Source organism: Suncus etruscus, chromosome X (genome assembly GCF_024139225.1).
Source record: "Suncus etruscus isolate mSunEtr1 chromosome X, mSunEtr1.pri.cur, whole genome shotgun sequence".
NCBI classification, from domain to species: Eukaryota; Metazoa; Chordata; class Mammalia; order Eulipotyphla; family Soricidae; genus Suncus; species Suncus etruscus.
The window spans coordinates 104,840,907-104,867,759 of NC_064868.1; the positions used below are offsets into that span (position 1 = coordinate 104,840,907).

Sequence of the window (26,853 nt, forward strand, 5' to 3'; positions counted from 1 at the left end):
GAAGCCAACCTGGGTTCAATCCCCAGCAGCCCATATGGTCCACTGAGCCTCACCAGAAGTGATTCCTGACCACAGAGGCAGGAGTAAGCCCTGAACACAGCCACAGGTGGCCCAAAAGAAACAAAATTAAGTATTGTAAACCACAGAACCTCAATTGAAAGTAAAATAAAGACGGTGATACTAAAACTTACAGGCTTATGGTGAATATTTTATGATTAGAAATCATCAGAATTCTTTTTAATGGGACTGGAGCAAGAGCACAACAAGTAGAGTGGTTGCCTTGCATACGCTGACAAGATTTGATCCCCAGCATCCCATATGGTCCCCTGAGCCAGCAAGGAGTGATTTCTGAGCATAGAGTCAGCAGTAAACACCTCAGCACCACTGGGTGTGGCCCAGAAAACCAAAAAAAAGAAAAGAAAAGAAGAAAAGAAAAGAAAAGAAAAGAAAAGAAAAGAAAAGAAAAGAAAAGAAAAGAAAAGAAAAGAAAAAAATTAATTTTGTGTTGGTTTTAGGATATACCTAATAGTGCTAAGGGGCCACACCTAGTTCCAGGCCATTTCTGGTGGTCCCAGGATTCATACTAGGGCCACAGCACCTTAATCTTTGTACTTTCCACTCTGGAAATGATCTTTTTTTGGGGGGTGGATGGCACACCCAGTTATGCTCAGGGGTTCCTCCTGGCTATGCACTCAGAAATCGCTCCTGGCTTTGGGGGACCATATAGAAGCCTTACCACTTGTGCCACTGCTCCCGGCCCCCTGATCTGAGTTCTTTTATTGTGACCTGAGTTCTTTTTTTTTTTTTTTTTTTGGTTTTTGGGTCTCACCCGTCCTTGCTCAGGGGTTACTCCTGGCTCCATGCTCAGAAATTGCTCCTGGCAAGCATGGGGGACCATATGGTACGCCGGGATTCGAACCGATGACCTTCTGCATGAAAGGCAAACGCCTTACCTCCATGCTATCTCTCCGGCCCCGTGACCTGAGTTCTTAACCTAACAACAGATTCACTCAATCCATCTGTGCTCCCTTTCAGCTCCATAAGGAAGCAGCTCAAAGTCAAACACAGCCTTCTCCCCAATACACTTGATCACCCCCACCCTTGCTACTGGCAGCTGAAATGAAAGGGAGTTGGAGGAGGATAGGAAGCACGAAAAATGATTTCCCCTGGTTCTTCTCCGAGTAGGAGAGTGTCACCACTCAGGGACAGCCCAGACAAAATAAGAGAAACACCAGCATCCCGTTTTTGGCCGAGGAATCGATGACCAGTCTAGAAAGATTGCATTACCACAAACCACAACAGGGACATAGCAACCCCACTGGTAATTTGGACACATGGGGAAGACAGTATGGGCGTCCAACACAATGCTGCTTGGGTTACAGAAGAGCCAATGGAGAGAAGTGGAGAGAAGTTTCTCCATCAGAGCTCCGGCAATGACCTACCCTGCTGGTATAGGGAGAAGAAGGCAATTACCTTATAGCCCAGACGCGCTGCCCGCTGCAGGAGTGTCTCACCAGCATTTTTGTTCACTATGAGTCGCCGAGCCTCTGGCGGCATCTGAAGGGCGCTAGGTGATTCTAAACTCTCTTCTGAGACAGCAGTAGCAGTGGCTTTTGCTGAGGTGGTAGACTTAGGTGAGTGTGACTTTTGCTGATTCCAGCGCCCTTTGCCCTGAAAAGCAGAGGAGAGGTCACAGATCAGCAAGGGTTCCTGTCCATTGCTACCCAGTGGAAAACTGCCAATGGGTGCAAACCCTCAACCACAAAAGCCCTGTGAAGGGGCTGGAATTTAGAGATTGAGCAGGGCAGCCCAGCACGGCTCAAGCCCTAGCAAAGCCTCAATCCCCACTGATTGAGGTTTGAACAAGTCATATCTATAAACAAGCAAAGGCACCTCTGAGGGTATAGATAAACAAAGACAAGCATGGGCTGAAGCAAAGCCTTCACTTGCCTTGCAAGGACCTTCAGCCAGGGAGGACAGCTCAAACCTGGAATAGCCCAGCAACCTCTTAAGTTGAGCCCCCAAAGGAAAACAAAACGAGAATGGAATAAGAATAAAAAGATGGGGCCCGGAGAGGTAGCACAGCGGCGTTTGCCTTGCAAGCAGCCAATCCAGGACCAAAGGTGGTTGGTTCGAATCCCGGTGTCCCATATGGTCCCCCGTGCCTGCCAGGAGCTATTTCTAAGCAGACAGCCAGGAGTAACCCCTGAGCACCGCCGGGTGTGGCCCAAAAACAAACAAACAAAAAGAATAAAAAGATGAATGACCCTTCCCTACTGGCAACCCTAACCAGGCTTGTCACTGTGGCCCCAGATCATGTCCATGCCCAGGCAGAGCTGTAGGGAGTGATCACATTTGGGAATTACACAGGTCACTAAACCTTCTAGATAGAAGACAAGTCCCACTTCCCTGAGTCCTTCTTTCTTCCTGGCATGGCTGCTGAGCTAATGAACTATGCTCTAAAGCAGTGGTTCTCAAACTATGGCCCACGGGCCACATACTGTATTTGTATCTGTTTTGTTTCTTCATTGCAAAATAAGGTATATGCAGTGTGCATAAGAATTCGTTCATCTTGGGGCCGGGAAGGTGGCGCTAGAGGTAAGGTGTCTGCCTTACAAGCGCTAGCGTAGGATGGACCTCGGTTCAATCCCCCGGCATCCCATATGGTCTCCCCAAGCCAGGGGCGATTTCTGAGCTCATAGCCAGGAGTAACCCCTGAGCGTCAAACGGGTGTGGCCCAAAAACCAAAAAAAAAAAAAAAAAAAAAGAATTCGTTCATCAGAGGGGCCGGGCGGTGGCGCTAGAGGTAAGGTGCCTGCCTTGCCTGCGCTAGCCTTGGATGGACCGCGGTTCGATCCCCTGGTTTCCCATATGGTCCCCCAAGCCAGGAGCGACTTCTGAGCGCATAGCCAGGAGTAACCCCTGAGCAACACTGGGTGTGGCCCAAAAACCAAAAAAAAAAAAAAAGAATTCGTTCATAAGTTTTGTTTTTACTATAGTCAGACCCTCCAATGGTCTGAGGGACAGTGAACTGGCCCCCTGTTTAAAAAGTTTGAGGACCCCTGCTCTAAAGGCTCTAGAGCCAAATGCACAGTATGTCCCTAAAACATGAGTTCCTTTTATCCTTTGGTTTGGGGCAGTGTTTAGAAATTGCTTCTCTGTGCTCAGGGATCACTCCTGATGAGGTTGAAGGGTTACATGAGATGGAATTAGAGTCTGTTGTTTCAAAGGTAATTTTATTACTCAGTTACTTCTCTAGTCCCAAACTTCAGAGTTCTTTTTTGTTCTTGTTGGCTTTTTTGAGCACCCAGTAGTGCTCAAGTCTTACTCCTGGCTCTGCACTCAAGGATCAGTCCTATGAGGCTCAGAAACATACAGGGTGCTGGGGGACTGAGCCAGGGTCACTCACATGCAAGCAAGCATCCTACATCTGTACTCTCTCCCCAGTCCCCCAAGCTTAGAGCTCTTGCCTAATCAATAACCCTTGGACATTTCCCCATTTCCTCCCTTTTTTTTAACTTTCTGGGTCACACCCAGCAATGTTCAAGAGTTATTCCTGGTTCTGTACTTAGGAATTACTCCTTTTAGTTCTTAGGGGACTCCCCACCCTCCTGATAATCATGGTCAGGGGTAGCCTTACACCCTGTATTGCCTATATCACCAAGAAGAGCTAGCAGAGATGAAAATGTGGCTCTTATAAGCTATGACACCAAAGTGATTCTTTGAAAGTCACTCATTCTGGGTCAAGATCCAGGCCATGTCAGGTGGGAAAGAGACTCAAGGTGGAAAGAGAGGGCTCTTGCCAGCAGTCAGGGGAGGCAGCTATGTTGCACACGGGTCCTAAAGCTCAAGTATGGGCCTAAAGGCAGACCTGACTGAAACCTACACTTTAACCTCATCCAAGAGCCAGACCATAAGCCAGCTCCAGCAGCTGCTGAATTCCTGACCACCCCCCCAGAACCTATGGGAGCTAGATAATACATGTCTATTACTATACTAAGGGGCTAGGTTTCCAGGTCATCTGTTACACCCAAGCAGGTGTCAAATATAGCTCCTTTATCCAACTACCTCAGGGCATCAGGGTAACACAGAAATCTCATGTGTTTGACTCTATAAGACCATTCTTTGTAGGAAGATTGTGAACCACTGCTGACTTGGTTCTAACTTCCAATCCATGAACCCCTCATGTAGTACAGGTGCTGATTCACTGGTGTCAAAAGGTCGAAGAACACTGGTCCCCAACATTGCTTCCCACTGCCCTACCTCCAGAATCAGATCACCTCATCTGAATCCCAATCATCTGATGCCTTCATCACACACACCCCGTTTCACAAGCAAATTTGACCTCCCCTGGAAAAACGTATTCCTCCATGGGGGAATAGTCCTTACTGTAATCATCTCTCCTCTCCTGGTCTATACAGAGCCCAATTCTGAGTACAGAGCCTTCCCTCAGGCCTGGGTATGGCAGCCCAACTAATATTAGCTAACTTGCCTCAAGGCAGCAATGTTAAGAGTCATGGGGCCAGGAAAGTGGCCTAGAGAGAACAACAGGTGCCAGGCAAGGATGGTGTCAGCAGAGAAAAAATTCTGTGGCCAGGGCCGCTTGCTACATCTAGGCAAATCTCCAGGTAGTGAGTGAGTGTGGCTACCCCACCTCCACCCGGAAAGCAGGGAAAAACCAGCTCTGGCAGGCAGGTAAGGCCAGTATGGAAGGCCGCTCCTTTCGCCACAGGATGAAGAGTGAAGAGTGGCGGGTCTTGAGACTGCTGGGTAAAATGCCCAGGTTTGAGCTCTATCAAGCCAGCAGTCAAAGGGTGACTCTCCTGGGTGCTAGGGCTGCCAGGCAAGGGAGGCTGTCTGGGGGGGGGGGGGAGCGAGCTGATGTGATGGGGGAACCCTCCCCCTGCCGGCAACCCCTGGCTCAGCGTCCCTATGAGAAGAAGCCTTTGGCCACTGCCCCAGCTTGAGTGCTGCAGGCACATCCCCCTCTCTCCCCCTCACTTCCCACCACAAAGCCCAGTGCCATGGGGGCAACCAGAGCAGGTGGCGGTGACTGAAGGAGAAAGAAAGGCAGGGTGCGGGGAGAAAAGGGGGGGGTTGTGAAGGGACAAAACCTCTCCAGGGGCAATGTTTCAGTGGACTCACTGCCAGGAGAAAATAGAAGCATGTAGTGCTGGCTGTCAGGCGGCTGGTCATTTTTGTGTAGGCTGGGGACATTCGAGTATCTGGGCGGGGGGAAGAGCTGGTGACAGGGACAGGGGTATGGGCCCAACCTTTCCCAGAGCTGCTCAGGGACATAGCTGAGGTGCCTCGATGCCCAGCCACCCTCTCCAGGACACAGACAGGAGCCACCCACTAAAGGGAAGGAGGCCACTGCAAAGGGCCATGGGCTGGCTCTAGGGCAGCTACTAGTCCCCACCACCATTGACCCTGCAGAGGCATCTGTCCTCACCCCCCATTGCTTCTCCGAGCCTTGGTTTCTGCACCAGGAAAGGAGGAAAACCTTTCCTGCGAACCTCTGCTCATCTGCTGTGAGAACGAGGAGAGAGGGCATAGTCGCCGTTACCTTGCCACACAATGCCTCCTTGCCTGCATTCTAGCCTCGGCCTGATGCCCAAGGGTGCAAAGCAGCCTCCGAGAACACTCGCCAAGCATCAAAGCCTTTCACATCCCAGGACTCTTTTGTTCCCCCAAGTACTCTTGTGAGATGAAAAGGACACGGAGCATCATCTTCGATTTTAAAGATGAGGAAAATGGATTGCGTTACTTGTTTGAACTAAAATGGTATTCCAGGCCCGTGGTGGAGGGGGACAGGCAGGGAGGAGGGCACAAACAGACCGGGCTCCCTTTTGTCATGCACACTCATTCAAGGGCTGGAAATATCTGTAAAAATCACAAGCACCAAAACATGTCCACGATGAGCAATACTGCTTTGGTCTCCATACATAAAACCTGCTCCTCCCAAAAAAGCTCCCCTCTTCGCCACCGGAAGAGGCAAGGACAGCGAGCTTCTCCCAATGGTGCCTCACAGACCCCATCGTAAATGTCATGAACATCAGACGAAAGAGCGATAGATGGTTGGTACTGAACAGGGCTTCTATTTTTATTAATTTATGTTTGGTTTTGGGGCCACGCCCAACAGCACTCAGGGGTTACTCCAGGCTCTGTGCTCAGAAATCGCTTTTGGGGGGCCGGTGTGATGGCACAAGTGGTAGAGTTTTGCCTTGCAAGCGCTAACCTAGGACAGACCGTGGTGTGATCCCCTGGTGTCCCATATGGTCCCCCAACCAGGAGCAATTTATGAGCGCATAGCCAGGAGTAACCCCTTAGTGTCACTGGGTGTGACCCAAAACAAAAACAAAAAAGAAAATAAAAGAAATCACTTTTGGGTGCCAGAGTGATAGCTCAGAGGTAGGGTGTTTGCCCTGCACAAGGCTGACCTGGGAAGAACCCATAATGTCCCCGAGCCTGCCAGGAGAAATTTCTGAGGACAGAGCCAGGAATAACCTGAGCCCCACTGGGTGTGGCCCAAAAACCAAAAAAAAAAGAGGGGAGGGGAGGGGAGGGGAGGGGAGGGGAGGGGAGGGGAGGGGAGGAGAGGAGAGGAGAGGAGAGGAGAGGAGAGGAGAGGAGAAAAAATAGCTTTTGGCAGCCTTGGGGGGACCATGTGGGATGCTGGGGATCAAACCAGGTCCATAACAGGTTGGCTGTGTGCAAGGCAAACACCCTGCCACTATGCTATCACTCTGGCCCTATTTTTATATTTATTTTTGGGATTTTGGGCCACATCTGGCTATGCTCAGGGCTTAGCCCTGGCTCAACGTTCAGGAATTACCCCTGGTGGTGCCTGGGGGACCTTACGGGGTGCTAGGAATTGAACCCAGGTTGGTTGCATGCAAGCCAAATGCCCTACCTGCTGTACTATGGCCCTGGCCCCTTCCAGATTGCTGCCCTGGCTACTTCTCTAATCCTGTGACTCCACATGGAACAAAGAAGCTGGAGAAGCAGGTACGGAAAGACAACTATACCTGAACCCAAATGGGTTCAACCTGTGTCTGGCTATCAAGTTGATTTTTCACCTTGACTGACTCAGGAAACTCCCATTGGTTTCCATCAAGTTTTATCCAGAAATAAAGCTTCTTGATTGGATATTAAAAGCTATTCAGGTTAACATCCCCAAAGGCCAACCCAGGCTTGTCAAGGAAAAGACCACAGAGATCAAATCATTTGCTTGCCAACACTATTGTTGGCTGTCATTTTAGTTCCCATTCTTCAAATCCAACCAAGAGTCCTTCTAAAAATACAGAAATACTTTAACACATAGGAATTCATTTGATCCTTCCCATCCCTTTACTCATGGGCCTGTGCACTCCTGAGCCTGTGGAGAGCTTGCCAGCCCCCCAAATCCCTTTCTCTCACAACATACCTTTGCCTCTTCCGAGAAGGTCACTACATGCTTGGTCTTACACTTTCGTTTTCCTGATGGCTTTTCTGATTGTTCAAGGCAAGCTGGTTCTTCCAGGTTAATATTGGGGAGAACAACAATGGGTAAATCTAAGACCTCCTGGGTTTTGCTGGGCAGAGGAAGGCTTCTGGTCCTGAGCCGGGGTTCTGCCAAGGTCTCGGGGAGAGGCTTCTGCTTCCGAACCTTGGGCTCTGAAGGTAAGAAATAGGAAAAGAATGGGTATGAGGGAAATGGAACATCAAAGATTGTTGCCATCCTCTAAGATCATTCACAAGATTTTATGGATTCCAATCTCATTAACTACAAATTTGGGGCCTGTTTTTGGGTCACACACAACAGTGCTCAGGGATCAGTCCTGATAGGATTCGGAGAACAATATGGGGTACCAGGTCAGCAGCATGCCAGACAAGTATCTTACCAACTGTCCTTCCACTCTAGCCCACTATTACTTTTGTTATTGTTGTTTGTTCCCGGGCCACACAAGGTATTACGTAGGACTTACTCCTGGCTGGGCGCAGGAATCCATATGTGGTGTCAGGATTCAGAGTAGAGTAGCAGCCAGAGATGATATGCTAGGCAAATGCCTTAACTTTTATACTATCATCTCTTTGGCCTAGTAACTGCACTTCTACACTGTGGAGATGTGGGATTACTGGCTAACATTCTAGAATATTCTGGGTTGGACACTACAGGAGTATCAAAATCTATTTAGGGGTACTGAATCCGAGCCCTACCAGCAGGGACAGTTTATATGGTGGTCCACTAGATAGGGGTGCACTTTATTTTTTCTTTTCTTTTCTTTTTTTTGGATTTTTGGGCCACACCCAGTGACGCTCAGTAGTAGTTACTCCTGGCTGTGTGCTCAGAAACTATTCCTGGCTCGGGGGACCATATGGGATGCTGGGTCAGCCATGCGCAAGGCTAACACCCTACCAATGTGCTATCGCTCCAGCCCCTTGTGATTATCTCTATGCGGTTATCCTATGCCTTCAGACCTGCAGGTTGAAGGGGCTACAGGCGCCATGCCTTGCAGAAAGGCCTCTCTCCTACCTAGAACTTTGTATTTTATAGTTATACAACAAAGCAAACAAAACATATCAGGAAAGCTGGGAAGTGAATAAAGTGTCTTTCTCTGATTTGTCAAATCAGGGGACTTAGCAAGACTCCAGAGTTCTTAGGATGGCAACCCCCACCTTGAGAGGCTCTCTTACAGGGGACACAGACATGGGCAGACCCAGATGTGGAACTACTAGTATGTTGTAAGGCACTGACTCAAGGTTAGACACTGTCGTATCACCCCTTCCTCCCAATAAGCACCTGCTTCTGAGCAAGTCTCCATCGCAGCCCAAGACTATTAGAATAAATTACTTTAAATGTTGCTCTCAGTCAGTAATTTGTCAGCCCAGGCCTTGTTTCTGTTTGTTTTGGGGGATACACCCATCGGGGCTCAGGGGTTATACCAGACTTTGAACTCAAGAATTAGTCCCAGGGATCCAACCCAAGTCAGCCACAAACAAGTCCTGTGCCCTACCCTCTGTACTCTCACACTGGCCCCCTTTTGCCCAAAGTTAGCCAAGCTCAGTAGAACAGATTCCAGCTGTGGAAAGGGAAGACAGGAAGAGACTGGAAGCAGTTTAGGGGTGAAAGGAGTTCTTCCAGGAAAAAGATAAGACACCATGGATGTGAGGGATACCTGGCTCACAATCACCCCACTGATTGCCAGGGTTGATATGGCTGGCTGGCTAGGCGTATGTCCCGTTCCTCCCTTACCACTGCATGTGTGTCCCTCCCAAAGTAGCAGCTTTCCTGAAGAGAGACAGAGCCACTCTGAGCATTCTTTGGTTTAGTATATTGGAGCTGCTATGCTCTCTGGCTAGAACCTACAAAAAACTAATACTCAAGAAAGGAGATTCTGGGGCCGGTGAGGTGGCGCTAGAGGTAAGGTATCTGCCTTGCAAGCACTAGCCAAGGAAGGACCGCGGTTCCATCCCCCGGTGTCCCATATGGTCCAGGGGCAATTTCTGAGCGCTTACCCAGGAGTAACCCCTGAGCATCAAATGGGTGTGGCCCGAAAAACCAAAGGAGAGGGTATTGTGTGGAATGAAAGAAGTAAGAAGGAAAGGGACAGATATGGGAGCGCTCGTGTGTGGAATTCAAAGATAGATACACAACAAAGGAACAATAACAGGCCAAAGGCAACAGAACTGAGTTTGCTGTAGAGGCTGGGGAGAGTCTGGAGTGCTGAAAGGGAGTGGTCTTTGGGCCCTCAGTGGAAAGAATTGGGCACTCTGGTGGCATGGCAAAAGTGGCGCTGGAATGATGTCTGTATGAAACCATCACTAACAGTATGATAAATCAGAGGCTGGGGCGGTGGTGCAAATGGTAGGGCAGTTTGCCTTGCACGTGCTAACCTAGGATGGACTGTGGTTCAATCCCCAGGCGTCCCATACGGTCCCCCAAGCCAGAAGCGATTTCTGAGCACAAAGCCAGGAGGAGTAACCCCTGAGTGTCACCCAGTGTGGCTCAAAAACCAAAATAAATGAACAATAAACAATAGGATAACACAAGAATACCTCAAAATAAATTAGAATAAAAAAAGGAAAGAAAAGATAAGTCTCTGTGAAGAATGGACAAAACCTATTTTGGCCTTTGACTTTCTTTTTCATTTGTTTTTGGGTCACACCCAGAAGTGTTCAGGACTTATTCCTGGTTTTGTGCTCAAAAATCACTGTTGGAGGGCTCAGGGGTGCTGAGGACTGAACCCAGGTCAGCCGCATGCGAAGTGCTATACCTGCTGTACTATCACTCTGACACCCTGGCCTTTGTCAATCTTTTTTTTGGTGGTAGTGGTGGGGGGGTTTGGACTATACCCAGTGACACTCAGAGATTACTTCTGGCTTTGCGCTCAGAAATTACTCCTGGCTTGGGGGACCATATGGTACGCCGGAGGATCGAACCATGGATCGATCATGGATCAGCCGTGTTCAAGGCAAATGACCTACTACTGTGCTATCGCTCTGGACCTGTTTTTACAGTGATTTTTTGGTGTCAATCTTTTGATGGATGACAACAGGAGGGAATGGGGCTTTGTGAGGAAGAAGATGCTCATTAAGGAATTTCTCAAGTTTTTGGGCCACATCCAGTGATGCTCAGGGGTTACTACCGGCTATATGCTCAGAAATAAGCTTCTGGCTTGGGAGTCTGTTCTGGGTCAGCAGAACTCCCTACCGCTGTGCCACCACTCGGGCCCCTAGTTGAGAAATTCCTTCATGAACGGATCACGGGCAGATCCAGAGAAAGTCAAACCTGGCAACAGCACCAGACTTGGGGAATGGCAGACCTTCCAACAACCTGAGCTGCCTCCGTGCCAAACAGGATGCCTTGCTCAGCAGGACCATCTCTGCTACTGAGTTTATGTAAAGGCAAGCTAAACTTGCAATCTGACAAGAGCATGCAAGGATCTCCGCACAGGGTAAAAAACCAAACCTTCCAGGCAAGCTGGAAGGTCCTTCTGGTTCCCCAAGCCTCTAGTTTCAGAGGAAACTTCCAAGTTTCTAGGAAACCGGACCTCATTATAGAAGATTAGGAAATGCAAAGCTGCTCCTTCAACCTAATGCAAGTGGCTAAGGCCAATCCATCATGGTTCGGGCAGAAATAAGGAAAATCAGCTCCTCTTTCTCACATAGCTGATAAGGATTAGTCCAATTACACACTGAAGTGTAAGGATAGAATCACATAAATGTACGTATATTTAAATTGAGTCAGAGATGAAGTTTAGCTTTAAATTGCATTATAGAAAACCCAGAATCTATACAGTACTTTTCAGCCTATGAGACAGACACTCTGGGACAGCCATGGGTTTTCTTCCAGAACCAAAGAGGGAATTTTTTGCTCAACTAGAATTCTACCATGGAAGAAACCTGAACACCACTTATTGGAACAAACTGCTATCAGCCTCTACAGCAGCCTGTGCCTCTGATTACCTAGTACAGCACCTGCCGTAGCCAAGGCAAGCCCAATTTTCTCTTTGGACCTTCAGGCAGTAATGCCACCTTGGGCCACCTCAGAGCATCACACTGCTTCTTATTAATGCTAAGGCTGCCTACCAGAAATAATTCCTAAACTTAAGCATCAGGAGCAACCCCTGACTGCCACGAGGTGTTTTCCCCAAATTGAAACAAATATAAAGTTAAGGCCTTAGCCAGGAAAAGCAAATTTGTGTCCACTTATCCTGGAAATGCTTTAGTTGGGCTAAGAAAACCTTTGGGGCTGATTTGAGTAGCTGGAGGCATCCCAGGAAAGGCAAGTCCATGCTTTTGTCATTATTCTTGTTCCTGGGTTTCTATAAGAAACCTATTTCGGGGGCCAGATAGATGCACAATGATAGGGCATTTGCCATGCACGTGGCAAACCCGGGTTCGATTCCTGGCACCCCATGTGGTCCCCTGAGCCTGCCAGAAGTTATTTCTGAGTACAGAGCAAAGAGTAATCCTTGAATGCCAGAGGGAGGGAGGGAGGGAGGGAGGGAGGGAGGAACTTATTCCCCTGAAGACTTGACTCCCTCCAGATAACCAGAAACCTGACCTGTTAACTGTCAAGACATTTTTTTTAATTTTTTATTTTTAATTATGAGAACAAAGATGCAAAGAAAGAGGACAAGGTAAAGTTACAGTGGAAGGACAATCACCCATAAACAGAATTCTCAGAAGAAGTCCCCTTGCTGATATCTTAACTTTGAACTTTCAGCCAAAGAACTTTAAGATAAATAAAACAGAACCCATGTACAATTACTTTATCCCTCAAGTCCCAAGATTGTAATACATTATAGTATTTCTTAGCAGCACACAAATCAATCTAAAGCCATAAAACTTATGTAACTCTTTACACATTAAAGGCATAGTATTTTTTTTACATTTCCATACATGCATATTAGTTTAAGTTAACCTCAAAAGTTTAAGTGGGTTTTTTTAAGGATTAGAGTCAAAGGAGCACAGTAAAAACGGTGTTAGTGTTAATTATTGTTTGCATAGGCCCACCAAAATATGAGGGACATGGAAAGGAAAAACCTTGGCCTAAATATAAGGAGACCCTACCCCTGAAGTAGACATACAGTTTCTACTGTGTGTGTCTGTTTTGTGTGGGGGGGGGGTGGGGGAGTAGGGGGGAAGAAGCAGAGGTAGAACTTTCAGGCCTTCCCCCTTTTCATCTCAATCCCAATCCCAAACCTCAGGTCTGGAGTGGAGTGACCCCCACAGGGAGGGGGTTTCTATGGGTACCAGGGCAGTCTGGAGCTACAACCCCCCCCATGGCGTACCTGTTTTCCCTTTCTTCCGCTGCTCTTCTTGCTCGGTCAGGTACTCTCCAGTCTGATACTTGCGGCTCTTCTGTCGTCTTCGTTTCTTCCTCTTAACCAGGCTATCCTCTTCGTCGTCGTCCTCCTCCTCCTCTGCCTCCTCCTCCTCCTCATTGGTGTCCCACATCTGCCGGGCAGCCTCTGTTTTCCAGGGTATCTCTCGGGTTCGGCAAAGGTGTTTGCGGCCTTGGCTCAGAAGACTCTTGTCCTGAGCATGGTGACTGCGATACTGGGTGTCCCGCTGGCCCTTTTTCACCTTTCGGGGCTTAGTCTCAGAGGGAGTCACCGCCTCATCCTCTTCTGTGGGGAACATGTCCTGGTTTCCCATGTCGCTCTCAGTCACACCAGTAAAGGTGCTACAGACGCTGCCTGAGGATGGGATGGACAGAGGGTGGTCAGGTATCCCCACAAGGGCAGAGTGTAGGTTCAAAGCACAGGAGGAGAAGGCCCAGATTCATGTTCAGCTTGGGCCAGCTGGGTGGCCTAGAACCATTCCATCACTTCTCTCTTTTTTGGGGGGGGGATTTGGTTTTGAGGCCACACCGGGTGATACTCAGGGTGTACTCCTGGCTATGCACTCAGAAATCGATTGCTTCTGGCTTGGCAGACCAGATGGAATGCCTGGGATCGAACCCAGGTTTGTCCTGGGTCAGCCGTGTGGCAAGGCAAACACTCTACCACTGTGCCATTGCTCTGGCCCCTTCACTTCTCTTTAGTTCTCTGCTGAACTGGGGTACCCCCTACATCTCACTGGCCCCATAGTTGTATTTCAAAGCCCAAATGAGCTTATTTTCATAGGAGTGTTTTACGGAGACCAATAAAGATCACAGAACTAGCATATGTTAAAACCTCACACCTTTACTGGCCCACATGGCTGTGCCATAAGAATTCAGCTCACAGACTGTGAGTGCTTATGAGGTTATCTAGCAAGCACTGTCTTCAGGGCAAGGGGAGTGCCATGGGGCATGGCTGCTGAAGAAATGGTTTGGCAGAAGGTAAAGTGGCTAACTTTGTGGCAAAATGAATCTTATCAATAAGTTAACTGCTTAGGGGCTGCAGTGATTAGTAGAGTGCTCTGAGCACCAGCAAAACCAAAGTTAAAGAAAAAAGTTACCTGGAATAATGGGGAGTGGAGATGATACAGCAGGTATAAAGTTTTTCTTGCAGGCATCTGGCTTGATTCCTGGGACCCCATATGGCCCCCTGAACCCGTTAGGAGTGAATTATGAGTGCAGCGCCAGGAGTAAGATCTGAGCACTGCTAGGTGTGACCCCAAAACCAAAAGAAAAAAACTGCAGGGCTGGAGCAGTGGTGCAAGGGGTAGGTCATTTGCCTTTCATGCACTAACCTAGGACGGACCATTATTTGATCCTCAGGTGTCCCGTATGGTTCCCCAAGCCAGGAGTAATTTTTGAGTGCATAGCCAGGAGGAAACTCTGAGTGTCACCAGATGCGCGGCCCCCCAAAAAAAAGAAAAGGAAAGAGAGAAAGAAAAGAAAAAGAAAGAAGGGAGGGAGAGAAAAGAGGAAGGGAGGGAGGAAAAAAGAAGACAGAAAGACAGAAAGAAAGACAAAGTCAGAAAAAAAGACGAAAGAAAGAGAGAGAGAGAGAGAGAAAGAAAGAAAGAAAGAAAGAAAGAAAGAAAAAGAGAGAAAAAGAAAGAAAGAAAGAAAGAAAGAACGAAAGAAAAAGAAAGGAGAAAGAGAGCGAAAAAGAAAGAAAGAAAGAAAGAGAGAAAAAGAAAGAAAGAAAGAGAAAAAGAAACAAAGAAAGAAAGAAAGAAAGAAAAGAAAGAAAGAAGAAAGAGAGAAAGAGAGAAAGAGAGAAAGAAAGGAAAGAAGAGAAGGAAGGGAGGGAGGGAGGGAGAGGGAGAGGGGGGCAGAGGGGCCGGGCGGTGGCGCTAGAGGTAAGGTGCCTGCCTTGCCTCCGCTAGCCTTGGATGGACTGAGGTTCGATCCCCCGGCAACCCATATGGTCCCCGGTCCCCCAAGCCAGGAGCAACTTCTGAGTGCATAGCCAGGAGTAACCCCTGAGCGTTACTGGGTGTGGCCCAAAAAAAACAAAAAAGAAAAAAAGAAAGAAAAAAGAGAGAAAGAGAGAGAAAGAAAAGAGAGAAAGAGGAAAGAAAAAGAAAAGAGAAGAGAAAGAGAAAGAGAAAGAGAAAGAGAAAGAGAAAGAGAAAGAGAAAGAGAAAGAGAAAGAGAAAGAGAAAGAGAAAGAAATCATTCCTGGCAGGCTTGGGGGACCTATGGGATGTGGGAATTTGAACCACCATCCACCCAGGATTGGCTGCATGCAAGGCAAACGCCCTATCGTTGTACTATCTCTCCAGCACCCCCACTCCTTCCAGTGGTCCTCAAACTTTTTAAACAGGGGGCCAGTTCACTGTCCCTCAGACCGTTGAAGGACCGGACTATAGTGAAAACAAAAACTATGAACAAATTCCTATGCACACTGCATATATCTTATTTTGAAGTGAAGAAACAAAACGGGAACAAATACAATATGTGGCCCGCGGGCCGTAGTTTGAAGACCCCTGTCTGACAACAGAAAAAGCACAACCCTCAACTGGTCTGGTTTGGCATTCCAGAAAGATCTGACCTCTCCCTTCCAGATACCACCATCTTTATCCCAGGCCTGACTATAAAATGCAATAATCTCTAAATCCAAGCAAGGACAGAAAGGAAAGAAAGGAAAGAAAGGGTTGAAGCAGAGCAGCCATTGACCACAGCTTCAGGTACATAGGCTTGGTTCGGCTGCACATATACTAAAATTGGCACGATATGGAGAAGCATGGCCCCTGGACAAGGAACATGCAAATTAGTGAATTAAAATAAAGAAAACCAGCTAAAACCATCAGTATACCAGTGATGGCATAGTATGGAGGGCACTTGCCTTGCATACAACTGATCTAAGTTGGATCTTGAGACCCCATGGTCAGTTCTCTGAACCTGCCAGGAGTAAGCCTTGAGCACAGCTGGGTGTGGCCCCAACCCAAAAAACAAACAATGAAGAAACCAGCAAGTACCAAGTTCTGCAAATCTGGTGTTAGATCAAGTGTTTTTGGTTAATCTAATAATCTGGTTAATATGGAATCACCAGGGGCTAGAAAGATTGCTAGTATAGCAGGCAGGGCACTGGCCTTGCACACAGTCAACCTGAGTTCCACTTGTGACACCTTATGGCCCTCTGAGCGCCACCTGGAGTGATCCCTGAGTATAGAGCCAAGAGAAAGCAAGCACTGAGCACCACCAGGTGTAGCCTCCAAAACCAAAAATAACAACAGTAAAAAGAAGTGTCACCAGAGAACTCACACAAAGTCACCATCTTTCAAAGTATTAAATACAGTAGAATGTGTTTAACAATGAAATGGGACCAACTACAATATAATCACTTTTTGAGGATTCAGAGGACACTTTAGAATTTCTTTTTTATTTGTTTTTTTTTTTTTTTTGGTTTTAGGGCCACACACAGTGATGCTCAGGGGTGTGTCTGTCCTAGGTTAGCATGTGCAAGGCAAACGCCCTACCGCTTGTGCCACTGCGCCAGCCCCATCTTGTCTGTTTTGAGGACACACCTGTAGTAAGCCAGGTCTTACTCCTGGCTCTGTGCTCAGGAATCACTCCCGGTGCTGGTGAACTCAGGGTTCTATATGTGATGCCAGGGATCAGACCTGAGCCAGCTGTGTACAACAAGGGCAAGTGCCCTACATGCTATACTATTACTGTAGCCCATGCTTCACAAAATTTTGACATCTCCAGGGCAGCATTACAAGCCCCAATTCCCCCTGTGTCCTGTGTGCTGAGGTGTGAGTGAGCAGAATGTCAGTAAACTGAGTTTCTCGTATGTGCCATGTGTCTTAGTGCCACTTACTTTGCGTGAAAATGTGTATGAGCTGGAGTGACCATTTACAGAGCTAAACACAAGCTAACAGAGAAACTAACGGATGACAGTGGTGGTCGAAAAGGGCTATTCTATTTTAGGGGACCAAATGTGATTCTGTTGGCCCTGGTGGCTGAGTGATCATTTCCAATCTTAAAGACATGTGTCACTTCAGACGTTAGCCTAAAGGTTAATTGTCTGTTCCTGAAATTGGCCCCAATAATTTGAAGTCAGAGCCTGGAGCAGAGCAAGTTTTCCTGCATGCCACAGGCCTTCCCACTTCTACCATCAGCTCCTCACAAGCAATGTATGCCATTTGTCTGTGGTCAAAGCGTAATGACACAAGTCCAAAGATCATGGGTAATGCCCCTCCACCAGGAGCTCTCATGGAGCTCAGGCATCTAATTTTTCTGGGTTTGTAGTCACATCCAATGGTGTTCAGGGTCTTTTCGGGGCCTGCACTCAGAGATCAAGCCTGGCGTTGTTCAGGGAATGGATGGGGTGCCAGAGATGGAATCTGGGTCAGCTTCATGCTCAGCCAGTGTCCTTGCTGCTGTTCTATCTCTCCCATCCTGGAGCTGGGCACCTTAACACACCAAATCAAATTCTCACCCGGGGCAATGGCAAAAATCGAAGCCTGCAACCATTTTTCTATCCCTCTTTGCAGAGAAGAGCCTGGCTGGACCATGGCCTCAGCCTCACTCACCAGACTGGCTGCGCGTCCGGGTGCTCAGAACCACGGGGATGAAGTCACGGAAACTGCTCTTTGCTTTCTTTTCCAAGGAACCTGGAGTGATGGGCGGTGTTGGGCAGAAGGAAGAAAAACACAATCAGAGTCCAAGGACTGGAAAGGCATAGCAAGGTAGCTCTAGTGAGGGGGAGGCAGCGTAATAAAATCAAGGCAGGGTGGGTGAGTTCTCTCAATTAACACTGATTAGCACCCCTTATATACTGTTGTCCCCTGTGTGTCTCTCTGAAGAGTGGGAGTGCTGGAGTGAGAGCACAGTGGGTTGGGTGCTTGTTTTGCACATGGCCAACCTGGATTCAAACCCCAGCATCCCATAAGCCCCTGAGTACCACCAGGAATAACCCCTGAGCAGCACTATGTGTAAGCCCCCAAACAAAAGCAAGCCAAAACCAAATGTACAGTGGCAGTGTTCATCTGGGTGATAGGGAGACAAGAAAGCCTAGATGCCTATAAGTGGCCACCTTGCATTCACAGGTCTCAACGGACAGCCTCAAGAAGTTCAGAGGATGGAGCAAGGCAGAAGCAGCAAGCATAGAGGTACTAAGTGAGAACAAAGTGGAAAGAAGCCAGGAATATGGGTTCCATACAAGAGGATTCTTCCTTGAGGGTATCAAGGAACTATCAGTGACTGAGCCTACAGGTTAAGGACACACACTCATTACCCTGAACTCCTATTTGTGTAGCCCTAGATAATAATCTGGGTTTAGGGGCTGAATTGGTGGTGCAAGTGGTAGGGCATCTGCCTTGACCCCGCTAGCCTAGGACGGACCGCAGTTAGATCCCCAGGCGTCCCATATGGTGGTCCCCCAAGCCAGGAGCTATTTCTGAGCACACAGCCAGGAGTAGCCCTGAATGTCACCAGGTGTGGCCCCAAAACCAAAATAATTATACCAACAATAAAAATAATAATAATAATAATCTGGGTTTAAGCTGTCTCTAAACCTTTCTAGCTAGGACTAGGTAGCTGGCTCGCCACCAAATCACCACCACCTTTAAGGAGACTGTCCTTTTTGTAGTGTCAAGGTTTGAACTCAGGCCTCATACATGGTAGGCACTTTTCCACTGAGCTACAATCCAACCCTCTAACGGAACATTTTTGTTTTATTTTTGTTTGTCCATTTTTTTGTTTTTCATAAACCCACAGGACAGGCAAGCAGGGTAATGAATGCTTAGGCTGCATGCAGTTTCGTCTCCACAGACATCAAATTCACTCCTTTTCCAACCTTTGCCCTGCTGGAGAGTAATGAGTTGGCTAGTCTGTTGGATAGCTGTCTTAAGCTTGAGGGAAAACCCCATTATTCCAGTGGCGAGGGGGAGAAAGATTAAGCCCCCTACTCCATTCCATGCGTGTTATCTGTTTCTCTAGGGGGTCAATGAACATCTTCCCACTGTGCAGTCTCACCTTTGGGGTCACTCTCAGAGCCCTTAGGCCCTGAGCACCCCCAGATATTTTGGAGACCTCCTCCTCCCAAAAGCCAGGATCCATGGGGCCTACCTTCTTCGTGGCCATCAGCAGTTCGCTTTCCTGGAGACTGTGACTCTGGCTTGGCTGGCTTGCGGTGCTTGTGCTTTACCCTGCCTCCATTGTGCTCTTTTCCTGACTCTGACGCCACCCTGGGGCTTTTCTTCGCAGGTTCCTGTGGGTTATTAGCAGACTTCTGGCACTATGGAGAGGCAGAAAATGTTAAAGTTGAGGGACTAGAGATAGCATAGCGATAGGGCATTTGCCTTGCATGTGGCCGACCCAGGTACAATCCTCAGCATCCCATATGGTCTCGCGAGCCTGCCAGGAGTTTTCTTTCTTGTTTTTCTTGGGCCACACCCAGTGATGCTTAGGGGCTGCTCCTGGCTTGAGGGACCATATGGGGCTGAGGTGGGGGGGGGGGAATCGAACTGCAGCCTGTTCTAGGCTACTGCCGGCAAGGCTTTCACGCCACAGCTCAGAACCCGGATAGGATTTTTTCACCCCACTCCCATTTTCCGTGTAAGATTTTTTTTATCTAGCTAAATCTTTTTTTTTTTTAATTTTTTTTTTTTTTTTGGTTTTTGGGCCACACCCTGTGACGCTCAGGGGTTACTCCTGGCTATGTGCTCAGAAGTTGCTCCTGGCTTCTTGGGGGACCATATGGGACGCCGGGGGATCGAACCGCGGTCCGTCCTAGGCTAGCGCAGGCAAGGCAGGCACCTTACCTCCAGCGCCACCGCCCGGCCCCTTTATCTAGCTAAATCTTTATAAAGTTAGTCATTGTTCGTATTTTTTTTTGGTTACTGGGCCACACGGTCATGCTCAGAGGTTCCTTCTGGCTTAGGGGACCACATGGGACGCCATGGGGGGATGGGCTATGGGGAGATGGGTCGAACCGAGGTCTGTCCAAGCCACTCCGGCCCTGCCGGAGCACTGACCCAGGAGTAATCCGAGTGCCTCAAAGTGTGGCTCCCCTAACCCCCCCAAAAAAAGACCATGCAGAGTTATAGCGTTTAACTTGTACGTGGGCTGACCCTGGTCCAATCTCCGGCATCCAATATGGCGACCCAGCCCAAGAGGAGTGATTTCTGAGCGAAGAGCCAGGAGTAACCCCTGAGTGCAGCCCAGTGTGGCCCCCAAATTACAAAAATCAAAAAGAAAAAGCCAAAGTTTAGGGGCTGTTCGAACAGAAACCTAGCTAGACAAGCCGGAACCGAGTAGAGGTTCGAGGGGCTTACCTGCTGCCTTCTTTGATGGTCTAGAACAATAGTTCTCATAGTAAGGCTTGAGGGTCGCAACATTCGGCCCGTGGACCCCAAGATTCGGCCTGATGACCTCAAAATACGGCCCATGGCAAACATGCAACTGGTGGTCGACATCTTTCCAGCCCAATGGTTGTTCCCGCGTCAGCACAGTAAGCATGCGTGGGATGCACGCCCAGTTTCCCAGCCCCCCAATTTTGGACGCCCCTTCTCTGCTTTTGATTCTGCCTCAAACTATTTTTGCTTATTTATTTTTGGTTTTTGGTCCACACCCGATGATGTTCAGTTGTTACTCCTGGCTATGGGCCTAGAAATCGCCCCTGGTTTGGGGGACCATGAGACGCCATGGGGGGATGGGTCATGGGGGGATGGGTCGAACCACAGCCCCTCCTAGTTCAGTCACGTGCAAGGCAAAGGCTGCCCTTGTTCCTATGTTTTTTTTTCAGTTTTTTTTTTCTTTTCAGTTTTGAGCCACACCCCGTGACGCTCACGTGTTCTTCTTGGCTAGGTGCTAAGAAATCACTCCTGGCTTGGGGGACCAGATGGGATGCCAAGGGGGGAGGGATGAGTCAAATTGCGTGCAAAACAAACGCCCTACGGCTGTGCAATGACTCCGGCCCTTGTTTGGTTTTTGGCCCACACTCAGGGGTTACTCCTAGATATGTGCTCAGAAATCATTCCTAAATTTAGGAACCAAATGGGACACCAGGGGATCCAACCATGGTCCGTTTTGGGTCAGCAGCGTGCAAATCAAACACCCTACTGCTGTGCTAACCCTGCGGCCCTTGTTTTTTTTTTTTGTTTTTTTTTTGTGGTTTTTGAGTCACACCCGGCAGTGCTCAGGGGTTATTCCTGGCTCCAGGCTCAGAAATTGCTCCTGGCAGTCACGGGAGGACCATATGGGACGCCGGGATTCGAACCGATGACCTCCTGCATGAGAGGCAAACGCCTTACCTCCATGCTATCTCTCCGGCCCCGGCCCTTGTTTTTTTTAACTAGTCTGGGCCTCTAGCTGTCTGAGGGGCAGTGGATAAGACCCATTTAAAATGTTTGAGGACCCCTGGGTAGAGGGACTGAATTTTAGCGTTGTTGGGGGGCTGAAACAAGAACCCCCCCCCTGCTATCTCACTCTTCGACTGCACCCGCCTCCTCTCCAAGAGGCTCCGAAAAATGACAGGCCCAGACCAGTGAACACCCAAAGTCATTTGAAAAGGTGCAAAACCAGGCCCCATCCTCTCTAGTCAACCCGACGAGGCGGGACACAGACAAAAATAAAAGCCTCTTATGCAAGCTGGGAGACAACGTGGTTCCACTCAGTTCACTGCGAATCACTTCATTGACACCGAGCACTGAAAATAAGTTTGCACATAGGCCAATTCACGAAAAATTGTCTTTTTTCCTGTGTAAATTAATACTGGAAAATAGATTCCATGAGAAGCACAGCGGGCGCCATTCCAATCTCCCCCTCCATATGCAAAGCCACAGAGCCAGCCCAGGCATTATTAATAATGCCACTTTACACTAGGCAGCCTTTGCAGCCTTTAAAAATGCTCCCCTCTCGCTGACTGCATTTGCTCCTCCAACACCCGAAAGAGTCAACATCCTAGTCACAGAACTGGCGAGGAAACTGAAACTCCAAAAACTTCCATGATTTGCCATGGACCACACACAGCCCAAGACATCCACTTGGTTCAGAAGCTGCCACTTACCAGGACAACCCTGTGCTTCAGCTTCCTTAGGCCTATAGGAAGGAAGTGGCAGGATGAGGACTGAAAACCCAGAATGCCAGCTTGGCCTCTCCCCACCACTTTTCTATCCCTTCTCCTCTGCTTGATTGTCCATCTTGTTGGCTCCCTATGCATCACTCACATTGCCAAGATAGACTCGGTGCTGGATAGCATGGAGGTAAGATGTTTGCCTTGCATGCAGAATGTCGGTGGTTAGAATTCCGGCTTCCCATATGGTCCTCCGAGCCTGCCAGGGGAAATTTCTGAGCATAGAGCCTGGAGTAGCTTCTGAGCGCTGCCGGGTGTGACCCCAAACCCCCCCCCCCCCAAAAGGGAAACACTCTAGTGCTCTAGTGGCCTCTGGCCAGTCGTAAGTATACTACTGTCCCCCTCTGTTTTTTGGGGTCACATCCAGCGGTGCTCAGGTGTTGCTCCTAGCTTTACTCAGAAGTCATTCCTGGCAGGCTCAGGGAACTAACTATATGGGATGCCGGGATTCAAACCACCGTCCATCCTGGATGGAATGCGTGCAAGGCAAATGCCCTACTGCTGTGCTCTCTGAAGTTGTCAATTACTAGATGCCTCACCTCTTGTAACTTCCCACTAGAGGGCAGTTGGAGTACAAAAGCCCTAGGCTGAAGTACTGGGGTTGGGGGAGACTCTGCTGCTGCCCCTGCCAGATTGTTCCTTGCTGGATGGTCGCTGCTGAATTACTGGAGAAAACTGTTTACTGGACTCCCGGTTTCTGCTGTCTTTTGCTGTCCCTCCTACTGCTCCAGGCCTAAAACTAACAGCTGGTGCCCAGGGCAGCAGAAGGGACAGTGGCTATGTTTGCATGTGACAAGTAAACCCTCAGTCCTATAGGCCACATCCCCTGAAGCTCCAGGGTATCCCAAAAATAGGGCCAAGTTGAAGCACTCTAGGACTGGTAAGTATAAACTAACCAACACTGTCAACATGAAATTAGGCCCCAAGAAGAGAAAAGTGAGGGATTCCCCAGGATTCTCCACACCCTCCCCATACCACCTTCTAGAAAATAAGGTGCTCATCATTCTACATCTGGGGTCAGAGTGATAGAACAATAGGTAGTGCATTTGCCTCACTTGAATTCAATACCTGGCCCACTATGAGTGATCCCTGAGTGCTGAAGAGCCAGGAGTAAGCCCTGAGTACCAGTTGACTGGCCTTAAAAGCAACAACAAGGACTGCAGGTATGTTACTGATGGGACACTTTTGGGCCTGGGGTGAGAGGTAAGGGTCCCGATTATCCAGGGACATGGAGTTCTCCTGCTGCATCAAATAGCAGAGACCTACTGTCTGCAGAATGCCTCCTGCTTCTTAGCAGAGGGTTTGGCTGCAAACTCCAGACCCTTCTCCCCTTTGCCTGCTGCCAGCTCCTACAAAGAATAGTTCTAGGAGAAAGGAAGGACTGAGGTGGGAAAGAGGAAGATGAAATATGATCTTCAAATCTGGTCATGGGAAAACTTTTAAGTCAGGGAATTGGGTGGGACAAAGTTAAAGGAACATCAAGACAAATATTATTTATTTATATAAATACCATCTTCCCCCCTCACTTTTTGGGCCACACCCAGGGGCATTCAGGGTTTACTCCTGCCAGTCTCTGGGGACCATATGGGATGCCGGGATTCAAACCGGGGTCTGTACAGTGTTGGCCACGTGCAAGGCAAAATAGCTTTCCACTGTGATATTGCTCCGCCCCCAAGTACCATCCTTTTTCTTTTTTCTTTTGTTTTCGGCTATACCTGTCGGTGCTGAGGGCTTACCCCTAGCTCTGCACTCAGAAATCATTCCTGGCTGGGCTCAGGGGATCCTATGGGATACCGGGGATCCAAGCCAGAGTGGCTTCGTGCAAGGCAAGTACTTTATCCACTGTACCATCTCATTCTCATACTTAGTTGGCTCTTCCAAAGTACAGATCATTAACTTTTACTTCCTAAAAAAGGGATTTATGTCTGTCTCTTCTGCAAGGGCAGCATTGAAAGTAAAATGTTTGCACTCTCCCTCTTAGGCAAAAAATGTTGGAAGGCTTTGGGGATGGTGAAACCATGTAAAATGAGGGTTCTAGTTGGAAGAGATTTGAAAGTTTTTCCCAAGACTACGCCTAAGGATGAGAAGACAATAATCCATCTTAGTCTTTCCCCATCTCTCTCTCCCAGACAGGTGGTGGTGGAGACAGGAGACACCCTGGTTCATGGCCAGTGTTCTGTGTGTAGGTTTTCGTTTTTGTGTTTGGAGTTCAAGAGCATGCTGCTAGACCGTTAGTGATTTAAAAGTTCTCTTGTGAAGTCACAGCTGCAGAACTGTCCGCTGGTACAGCTTGACTCACCTTACCAGACAAGCATAAATTCCAGGGCAAATGGTGCTATTGCTCTGAATAAATTCCTGATCAAGGTTTCCTTATTAATGATTCCTTTCTCAGGAAAATGGAATATAAAGATAGATGTAGGTTATTTTTGGGGGGGGGCACACCCGGCAGCACTCGGGTTACTCCTGGCTCTGCACTCAGAAATCGCTCCTGGGAGGCATCGTGGACCATATGGGGTGCCAGGATTCGAACCATCTGTCCTGGATTGGCTGCTTGCAAGTCAAATGCCCTACTACTGTGCTATCTCTCCGGCCAAGATATAAAGTTTTTAGCTCTATCCACTCCAGTATCCTTACGGACAATCACTAAGGATGGCTTGAAGGCCCCTGACTTGGTACTATTACTCTCTTGTCAGGTAACCTAACAAACTATCTCTAATCTAGGCAGGGGTGGTACCTGCTTCCTTCTAACATATGCTGCAAGAGGGCAGGGACCAAGACTGCTTTGTTATTGTTGTTGGTTTATTTATTTTGATCTACTAATGTGAATACAGCAGCCACTAACACAGCACTTACTGTATGCTAGGCACTATTCTAACCATCTAACTACACCACCTGTTTGATTTGAAAAATACAGCTTCGGGGGCCAGAAAAATAGTACAAAATAGTACAACAGGTAGGCTGTTTGTCTTGCATGTGGCTGATCTGGATTCTATCTTCCACATCCCCTATGATCCTCAGAGCCCACCAGGACTGACCCCTGAGCATAGAGCTAGGAGTGATATCTGAGCATGGCTGGGTGTGAGTTGTCTCAAAAATAAAAGCTCTGCTTATGTCTCTTTACTGAGATCAACTATGCAAAATCCTTCTTCCAATGTACCTTTATTTTTTTTGAACAGTCATGTTAACAGGGAATTGACAGGGAAGGGTGTTGGGGTCCTTGTAAGAGGGAAGTTGGTGCATTGGTGATGGGTGTGGTATTAGAACTGTGGACATGGAACAGCATTATCAATAATATTGTAAACCATGGAGTCTCAGTAAAACTTTGTTTGGGGGCAACCCATGGCTGTGTTCAGGATACAGTACTGGCTTTGCTCTCAGAAATCTCCCCCTTTTGGGACCGGAGAGATAGCATGGAGGTATGGCATATGCCTTGCATGCAGAACGATAGTGATTCAAATCCCGGCATCCCCCCAAGGGATTTCTGAGCATAGAGCCAGGAGTAACCCCTGAGCATTGCTGGGTGTGACCCAAAAAAACAAAGAAAAAGAGGGAGGGAGGGAGGGAGGGAGGAAAAGGAGGGAGGGAGAGGGAGGGAGGAGAGGGAGGGAGGGAGGGAGGGAAGGGAGGGAGGGAGGAGGGAGGGAGGGAGGGAGGAGGAAGAGGAAGGAAGGAAGGAAGGATGGATGGAAGGAGGAAGGATGGAAGGAAGGAAGGAAGGAAGGAAGGAAGGAAGGAAGGAAGGAAGGAAGGAAGGAATCACCCCCTTTTGGGCTTAGGGAATCATCTGGTCATCTAGATCAGCCAGATGCAAGGCACTGGGTCCTACCTTATACTATCTGCCAGCCCCTCAATAAAAAAAAACATTTAAAATAAAGAATAGTTACCGAGGGGTAGGAGTAATAGTATAGGGGCTAGGGTAAAGTGCTTGTTTTACATGCGGCCAACCCATATTCGACCCCCTACTATCCCATCTGGTCTCATGAGCACTGCTAGGAATGATTCTTTCTTGAGTGCAGAATCAGGAATAAGCCCTGAGCACTGCTAGATGTTCCCCAAACCAAAAAAAAAAAAATAGTCCTATAAAAAGCTTTGACACACACCATCTAGTTCCCTAATTTTTGCAATACCTCAAAGTGGAAAGTTCAAACCCCTGAAGCAGTAGTGTCTCCCCTCCTGCCTCTCCTAGGCAAGCTTCAGTAACCACTCATTCTCCGTTCTGTTTGCCTGTTCTGGACGTGTCACAGCATTATCTCAGTGACTCTTGAGGACAAGCTGAGAGTAGGCCCTAACTATCTCACTACCCAGAGGAGGAAATGGAGGGCCCCAGGAATGTAGTCACTTGACCCAGACCACACAGCTGCAGGTAGGGCCAAAAGGCCAACTCAGGCCCTGTGCCTGGCTCCTGAGAGCAGAGTCCTCTCTGTCCTCTGTGTCCTGCAGCACCGCCCTCTTGCAGATGTTTTCCCACTGCTGGGGCGGGGCTACCAGGCAGCAGCCAGTCAGCAGCAAACACTTGCAAAACCTGTGCTGAAAGCTCCACATCCGCATGGAAGCTCAGTGGGGCATGGCTAAAGTACATGGGCTGGAAAGCTGAGGGGACCAGGTGCTCCTGTCAAGCTATGGTACCTGTGTCCCCATTGGCCACTATGCTTCTGGTGCCTTCGTTTAAAAGCAAAAACCAGGGCCAGAGAGATAGCATAGAGATGGGGCGTGTGCCCTGCATGCAGAAGGACGGTGGTTCAAATCCCAGCATCCCAAATGGGGCCCCGTGCCTGCCAGGAGCGATTTCTGAGCATAGAGCCAGGAGTAACCCGAGCGCTGTCGTGTGACCCCAAAACCAAAAACCAAAAAAATAAAACCAATCACAAGCAGGGACTGGAGTGATAGTACAGCTGTAGAGCAC

General features: G+C 48.5%; 1 protein-coding gene across 1 annotated transcript in view; it reads right to left on the reverse strand.

Annotated features, from left to right (window-relative positions):
* BCORL1 (BCL6 corepressor like 1) overlaps window positions 1–26,853 on the reverse strand; it is a 90,005-nt gene that overhangs the window by 24,628 nt on the left and 38,524 nt on the right. Inside the window, exons 5-9 of the mRNA XM_049766721.1 lie at window positions 18,944–19,112; window positions 17,407–17,487; window positions 12,780–13,187; window positions 7,427–7,656; window positions 1,474–1,671 (exon numbers count right to left, since the gene is read on the reverse strand). Of these exons, the coding sequence (XP_049622678.1) occupies window positions 1,474–1,671; window positions 7,427–7,656; window positions 12,780–13,187; window positions 17,407–17,487; window positions 18,944–19,112 (1,086 nt within the window). The remainder of the gene's footprint in view (window positions 1–1,473; window positions 1,672–7,426; window positions 7,657–12,779; window positions 13,188–17,406; window positions 17,488–18,943; window positions 19,113–26,853) is intronic.